At 39.9% G+C, this 8,401-nt stretch overlaps 1 protein-coding gene across 1 annotated transcript; it reads right to left on the reverse strand.

Annotated features, from left to right (window-relative positions):
* Positions 1-804: 804 nt before the first annotated feature.
* On the reverse strand, positions 805-2,803 carry LOC147611932 (uncharacterized). Its single transcript, XM_086783798.1, has one exon. It carries the CDS (start codon positions 2,642-2,644, stop codon positions 1,271-1,273), a length of 1,374 nt encoding a protein of 457 aa, XP_086639924.1. The 5' UTR covers positions 2,645-2,803; the 3' UTR covers positions 805-1,270.
* Between the last annotated feature and the right edge of the window lie 5,598 nt (positions 2,804-8,401).

The raw sequence follows: 8,401 nt of genomic DNA on the forward strand, positions 1-8,401 counted from the left end.
TCCTTGTGCATGTGCTTATGTAGTGTAGCCTTGCTCTTGGATCCCATTGAGGTACTAGATGGGCTGCCTTCCATAGCTCTGTGAGAGGGCTTACGCTTCTTGGGGCAGCAGAGAAGACGATCAAGAGTGGTACGCTAGAGCAGAGAAGAACCAGAGATTGGGAATGGAAAGGCGGTCGGACCAACCACATGTATCAGCTACCCCCAAACTCGCTTGAGTTTAGATTTGGAAATCTCGCATGTGCAAGGGCCATGGGTCGCTGCCATTCTTCCTTCGCAAGAACAAGTTCCTCAGTTGCCGTTGCCGCCAGGCTTGCTGTGTTGATCTTGCTAACTTTTTATTATGGTGAATTACTTGTCTTTTTGTGATTACTCGACTACCAAAGCAAATCCTAATTGTTTTGTCCTACGATTTTATATTTTTTGCACCATGTGACAATAGAATACACTGTTGACATTTATTTTTACACGCGAAATCTTGTTGGTCTATAATCGACCAATTCCAGAAATAACTCCTACTTTACAAACTTTACCCCCAAATTTGGTGACAAATTCATCAAATCCAGTCATGGTTGCTTTATTTCAATAAAAATGAACAATTTTAGCAATTTCTAGGGGAATTCAATAGTAATTCCTAATCACATGCACTCGATTGCCGAATTACTATCTATATTCAGTAATAATAAATCACTCTTGAGCTTAAATAGTGCATTCAATTTCTCAATTTTAAGACACAGGACTGTGGCAATACTCTTTGGCATTTCGATAAATGTTTCAGAGCTAAGCCCCACCTTTGGAAAAAGGATCAACAAACGATCACATATATATATATATATATATATGTTACAGTAAAATACAGAAGTATGCAAAAACCAGTGTTCAGAATGCCTTGCATAGAAATCTCCCTACAGTGAACAGATTTGTTGGCATCTTAAGAACAAAACATGCACTAATCCTTAATTCTCTCAGAACCTTTTGAGTACTTCGCATGATGATCCTTCGACAAAACTGAATTTATCATTAAGCTTTCCGCCCCAACGCATGGCAAAGGAGAAACAGGTGAGAGTTGTGAGCGCTTGCCTGGGCTTTCATTCCCCAAGCTGACATCAAAGATTGTTCCATCCGTTTCTTGCACCACTGCTGCTGCTGCTGCTGCTGGTTTCACCTCAGGTGGTGGCAGCTTTGAGGTTTTCTTCCATTGGCCCAGTTGTTCTGTTGAATCAGACCCAACATTAAGTATGGGCCGATTCAAACTGAAAGATGGAACTGGTTCAGAAGGAGTGAACTGCGGATTCCACCACAAGCATATGACTTGATGCAGCTGATGCAGAGGTGTTCTGAGTGTAAGCCGAGGAGGTGACACCGCTTGCAGATGAAATATGGCTCGCACTATCGGCATATGCTTGAGAGTTTTCCAAGTCTGCCAAAGACTTTGACACAACTTCAACTGGGAAATTCAGAAGAGCGCGAGCCCCTCGCATCTTAAAAGCCGCTCTGTCGTATGCAAGGGCAGCCTCATCCGCCGTATCAAAGGTTCCCAACCATATCCTGGCGCCCTGCCTTGCAGAATCCCTGATCTCAGCTGCAAATTTCCCCCATGGCCGTTGTCTAACTCCCCTAAAATGCTTAGCAGGCTTCTGCTCAACAAGCCGCGGAGGCTTCCTAGTCACGAAATGCGTGGTGCGCTCCGGTGCAGGTTCTTCTTCTTCTGCTTTTACCTGATGCAGGGATGATGCATGAGCCTCGGGAAGCTGCGTGGGCCGAGGTGTGCCGAGGAACCAGCCTTTCTTGGTAGCCTCCTTGAGTGCACCATAGACGAGCATGTCCTCTGAATCATTCTCATTTAAGGGAAGGGCATCCCAAACGCGATTCAGGAAAGGGCTTGGGCAAGGGGGGGTAAAGCAGGGCAACTTGGAGCCCCAGGGGCTCAGCCTGGGCGATTGCTGCCAGGAAGGGTCACGTTCTGAACTACAAGACGAAGCTGGAAGAGAAAGAGAAGGCAAGTTGCGACGCCTGCCAGAAGAACTTTTAGGCAATGGCAGTGGAGCAGGTTCTCTTTGCCTTTCATGGCTCTGCTCTGCTGCCGAGATGCCATCGCTGAACAGCCTGCTGTGCAAGATAACGTGCCCCAAGCCATCAGGAAACCCTTGAAAGATTGGATTCTCCTCAGTTGCTTCTTCTTCTTCTTCTTTCTTCACAGGCCATTGAAGCTTGCAGCTTTTGAAGCTTTCCATACCTCCTTTTCTAATGCTGCTTTCCATCGCTGCTTCTCTGAAGCTGCTAATTTGCATGGCTCCTTCTCTGAAGCTGCTTTCCATGGCTCCTTTGCTGCTGTTGCTGATTTCAGTGCCTTCACCTTGTTCGTCCAACCCTGCCATCGCCATGCTGCTATGTGGATCCTCCAGCCGCGGCTTCTTCTTGCTGGCCTTTCCAATGTCCAGAGGAAGGAAAATCTCTTCCTCATCGCTAGCATACTCCCACTTGAGTGCTGAAGTAGAGCCTCTCTCCTGCGGAATCCCTAGCTCATCAGTACAAGAAGCAGAGTTTGGAAAACGAGGATCTGCTGCCTGAGTAGGAGAGTCTTCATCTCCAAGGAGATGGCGTCTCAGCATACGCAGGGCAACAGAGGGGGACGATGGGAACATGCTTTGGGGTAACAAGCGATTGGAGCACTGTGCAGGAAACTTTCGGTGGGGAGGTTTTACTGAGCGCACACACAAAGGGAGAGGTGTGCAAAAGGCAAGGTTACGAGGTAGTTATGTCAGAGCTGATGATCGCCATCGCCATCGCCATCGCCATCGCTTCCCTCAGCGGTAGAACAGGTGTGTTCTTAATAGCAATCATTTCCACACGCATTTGACACCTTGTTTGGGCAAGTATAAATATTTTAATAACGTTGAAGGTTAAAAGCTTCATTTTCTTGTTATTTATTGCATTTAATTTAATGGAGTAACGTGACGGCCTTCTAGAAGGGCGCACCGTTCAACCGAACAACGCTACCATTTCAGTGAAATCAAAGATTTTCCAAGGCACCTTATAGCCTTGGAATTATGAGTAATTAAAATCTATTTAAACTTGTTCCTCCTTTCCCCTAGGAGGGCTTGTTCCCATGTAAATCGCCCGCGCCGACCAGAGCCATAGTTTAACTCTATTGCACAGAGTTTGCGCGTGGGAGTAGGTCCCAGCACCTACCATCCGGTGTGGCATCTAGATCATTTCTTGTTTGAACTAAGAGTCCTTACTAGCCCCTTTAGCTCGGAAATGTTGGATGAAATCGCTTCTCCGATAACTATCTTGTAACTATTAGCGATTTTCCTTTTTTGTAACTCAAACTTTTATATAACATAATGTTATACTTTCTTAGCAAATAAAAAAAATTGTTGATTGCATGATTATTAAAAAAACCAAGCCAACACTAGCACTTCAACAAAATAAATTTTTTTCCACATGCTCCGAGTAAGGAACCTCTTATATCATAATATCGCTTGAAATTATGAGTAATTGAAGTCTTTTCAAACTTGTTGATTACATGAGTATTAAAAGTCTCTTTATAAGGGCATGATGTCCTAGGTTGAGAAGAAGGATTAGTGAAAGGGCATAGGGAACCCTTTCCCAAGAGGAAAACAACATGACCGGTGGGAGCCAGAAGCCCTTTTTTTGCAAGAAAAGATGACAGAGCTTGATGGCGACTGGATTCTCAGGAACAAATCTGACATCAGATTTGTAATCAGAATGGCCCTTAAATTCTAGGATGCAGATGTTCGGACAAAGGAAATTTTGATTCTACAAAAGAACGTCACTTGAGGCGTTGATCATGCCTCCAGAAACCCACGACCATGATGGAGGATGTTTCCTTAGAATTTTATCATTTTATTCTAAATGATATTTTAGAAACCCATCCTTTCTTTAATGAGCCATGAATTCCTAGAAGGAAAGGCGCTATCGGGATTTCCTAGAAGGAAAGGTGTCATCAAGATTTCCTAACATGGATTCCACCTCTCTAAATGCTATCAAAAGTGACGATGCTTAGATAGTAAAAAGCATTGGCAAAGCTTCATAAGTCACGGTATCATCCACTTACCTAAGAAGATGTACCAATGTGTTTGTTGCATTTTCAAATAGGAGCTTACACACCATTGTTCACATGCTCCATTTTAAAAGGAAGAAAAGGGTTTTAAAACGAATGGTGTCATGATGTCTTCAAACCACCCTATATGGGGCTTCCATCCTAAGTCGCAATGTTGAGTCAGTGTGCCTTTAAATAGAACCACTTAGAAAGGATATCTAAATTATTTATTGGGTGGAGATGTGTTTTAGTATAAGCAAGTGTTCCATTTTTAGCCCATGTATGCTAAACCCTCTAAGGAAATGGCAACGGCCATTATTTATTCATATGGGATCTCTACAAATGCATATAGAGGTACCATGTGGACCGATCTTCTTTCCTTGAGGGATTTAAACACTTTAATATTCTTCTCTTATCAGTGCTATTATCTCATGCCCCACCCTTCTTCTACTTTTTCCATACTCTTGTATGTAATTCCTTCTCTTCCTAAATGAGGCTTTCATCCTAAGTCGAATGTTGAATCATTATGTGTCTAAATAGCACTTAGAAAGAATATGTAACTAATTAATTGGGGGGCGTGTTTTTAAATCCATTTTTGGACACGTATGATAAACCATCCACAAGGAATTGGGATGGGAAGGTCTAGGACTTGTCCATGCATTATCTCTCCAAATGCATATGGAGCTACTACATGGACTCCTCTTCTTTCTTTGAGGGTTTTATACGTTTTTATATTCTTCTCTTAACATTGTTATTTGACCCTCCCCCCATCCCCATCCCCATCCCCATCCCCACCCCCCTTCCTCCTTAGCTTTCCACTCATAAAAAGTGTGCTGCTAGAAATTGTTTGCCAAAAATACATTTAGATGAGAGCGTATTTTACCATTAGCAACTTGTTCCATCATGGTTGCTTGTTCTCACCTTGTGAATTGGTGCAACCTACCCACCGCTTGTGACCTAAAAATGTGACAACATGGGGACATTGCCATCAATAAGCACAAATAAATCCAAAGATGTAGCTGGTGTAGCATGACATTCTCGTCAACTAGTGTGACTTAGATTCCTAAGATTTTGAAGTAAGAGAACATTTAGGTTCTCATGTGACGTCTCCTTTACATTACATCATTTTTATAATAGATTTTTAACAATTCTCAACCATAAGGCATCATACATTACGTAAGCCAAAGTAAATCACATGTTTTAACATTACATCATTTTTATAAGACATTTTTAACAATTATAAACCATAAGGCCTCATACAATCGTTAAGCCAAAGTAAATCATGATCAAATGTGTTTTTTTTGTTTGTTCTTGCTATTACTATATTATAGAAATGCTAGTGTGTCATGCTTCATACGATTTCATAGAGATAATTTAACAAGTATGAAATTTACGTGCATATGAGATATCCAACATGAAGATAATACCCACTCACTTTGTGACAATAAGATGTCACTAGTGCCATTAATAAGAGGTTTAAGATACACCACTCTCAAGATAAATTAATTATATAGTGCCATTATTAAGAGGTTCAAGATACACCACTGTCAAGATAAATTAATTATGAAAATTAAATACTATGATGCATTTCAACTTTAGACTCCATGTATCTATCATGGAATGGATTACCTCAGCATACCTTTAAAATTAAATTATTGAATAATTTGTCCACAACAAGCATACATATGGCATTGGTTTAACTTTTTCTTTTAGAGGAAAAGGCTAATGATATATTTTGGTTGAAACATTCAACCAAAAGGAAAACAAGCATACCTATGGCATTGGTTTAACTTTTTGGTTTCTTTTAAAGGAAAAGACTAATGATATATTTTGGTTGAAACAAGCATACATATGGCATTGGTTTAACTTTTTGGTTTCTTTTAGAGGAAAAGGCTAATTATATATTTTGGTTGAAACATTCAACCTATGTAAATTTATACATGAGAACAAACTACATAATTCAAAAAGTAGATTCAAAGAAGGGGTTTCATATACTCGCTCTCAAAAAAAGATTCAACCTATATAAATTTATACATGAGAACAAACTACATAATTCAAAATGTTGATTAAAAGAAGGGATTTCACATAGTAACTCTCTCTCAAAAAAAGAAGAAGAAGAGGGTTTCATATTTTATTGACCAATGGATGGTTCAAGTATTGAATAACAAACAAATATGACCTGCTAAGATATAAAATCATATAAACCATTTACATTTTAGCGATGAACTCTCAAAGATTCCTAAAATAGTGAATATGGTTTCATGTGAATATCATACCTTAAGAATAGAGACTTCACATTGTAAGGATTGAATGTAACTTGTACCATTCTTTTGATTCTTTTATGGGTGGAAGATACACCTTTCAAGAAACAACATTTTCAAGTTCACAAGATCACGTAAACTCAAATAATTTGAAGTATGTTAAGCATGCCATTTGCTATGTTTCTTCTATATGAAAATATTGCATTTCTTGCGTCATAGCTTTAAAACCTTAAAGAGCGTGTTCAAGGATTCTTCCAAACCAAATTGTGTAATGTACACTAGAATTACCTAACTTTATTTAAGTTGTTTTATGTTCTTTCTAATAAAACAAACACACGAAGAGATGACATGTCTAGGTAGCAGCCCTTAGTGTTTACTTTCATCCTAGCATATCACATGTTGGGTATGCTACCATTTATCCCATTCATAGCTAAACATTCTTTAGTTAAGCAAGCAACATGGCAACTAGGAAATGGATACTTGGCATGCATATGATGATTGACTAAACATGGATATGTTGAAAAAAGCATTTGGTCAATGGTCCACCCTTGTCTTCCTACTGTGGGAGATGTGCTCTATTTTGTAAGGCCCCCTATATGAGGAGTAGCCATTGTGGTGAGCATCCGAGCAGTCCACTTTTCCAAGTTTAGACATTGGATGGTGGCCAAATGTGGCTATATGATTAGGTGATAGTTTATGCAGACTTGGCACTCTCTACCAAGTCTCTCTCTAGGATGTGTGCTTGTGCAAGCTATGTGGCAGTAGTGAGCACTAGACAACAAACCGAGGACACACTATTCTTAGGTGTTACAAAGCCTATTTGAGGGTCCAGAAGGTCTCAGATGGCCGTGGGAGTTGCGTTAGGTCCCTATGCAACTTTGTTGTAGTCTAGCATAGTCCCCGTTACATGATATGGTTGTTTAGTCATAAGGACCAAGTTCTGGGTTGTCGATGTGGCCAACCTATGACCATGTCGACCATGGACACTATATATGGACTAGTTTGGTAGCCTTTGTTGGATCATCAAGTCCATAGTGTTCAAGAAATCTTGTAACCAGGACATCCTTTGTCCAAAGTTTGTCTAGATCGCCCCATCAAAGGTCGTTACTATGAGCACACGGAAGGGGGAACCACCATTTGTATGTAATGAAAATTTGTAACTGCAATTCAATGATTTGTATTATGAAGATCCTGATTTTGCTATTGTGTTTTCTTGTAAGATGGAGCACACATTGCACGGTGAAACACATCATGGATATCAACCCTATGATGTTGATTGTTTGATGTATATTCACATGGACAACCACCATCACTTTAGGTCATCTAATTAGTTGCATTTAGTTTGGGGTGTTCACAATGTTGTGGTAGAACGTATGTGTCTCTTGAATCTTGCCATAATTTAGCTGAGTCAATTGCAAAAAATCCACTTAGATGCTTCTTGATGGTTGCTTGAGTACCTCTATATACCACTTTGAACCACTTAACATCAAAGATGAACACTGTGAAAGCTCTAAATATAATCTCCAAGATGTCTTGAATTGTTCTACAATATTCAAGTTTCTCTACTATAATATTATTATCTCTTCTACTAGCTCAACTTTCTTGGTTAAAACTTGCCATTACATCATAATCATATGTGATTCTCTTGAAGTCCACACGTAGAGTGCAAAAATGTCAACCTTTTGACCACATTGCATTATGCACTTTATACTGTAATCCAATAAAGCATCTTTAATATAGCTTAGTCAATTGGACCAAGTTGTGGGTTGTCGATGTGGCCGACCTATGACCATGTTGACCATGGACACTATATATAGACTAGTTTGGTAGCTTTTGTTAGATCATTAAATTCATTGTGTTCAAGAACTCTTGTAAGAAAGACATCATTCGTCCAAAGTTTTTCTAGATCGCCATCAAAGCTTGTTACTATGAGCACACAGGTGGGGGAACAACCATTAGTTTGAAATGAAAATTTGTAACTGCAATTCAATGGTTTGTATTATGAAGATCCTGATTTTGCTATTGTGTTTTCTTATAAGATGGAGCACACATTGCATGGTGAAACACATCATGGA

Source organism: Cibotium barometz, chromosome 46, assembly GCF_041138505.1.
Source record: "Cibotium barometz isolate CiBa-2024 chromosome 46, ASM4113850v1, whole genome shotgun sequence".
Lineage (NCBI taxonomy): Eukaryota > Viridiplantae > Streptophyta > Polypodiopsida > Cyatheales > Cibotiaceae > Cibotium > Cibotium barometz.

Coding starts and splice junctions, on each gene's coding strand:
- LOC147611932 (XM_086783798.1), bottom strand. CDS start 2,644: ATGTTCCCATCGTCCCCCTCTGTTGCCCTGCGTATGCTGAGACGCCAT.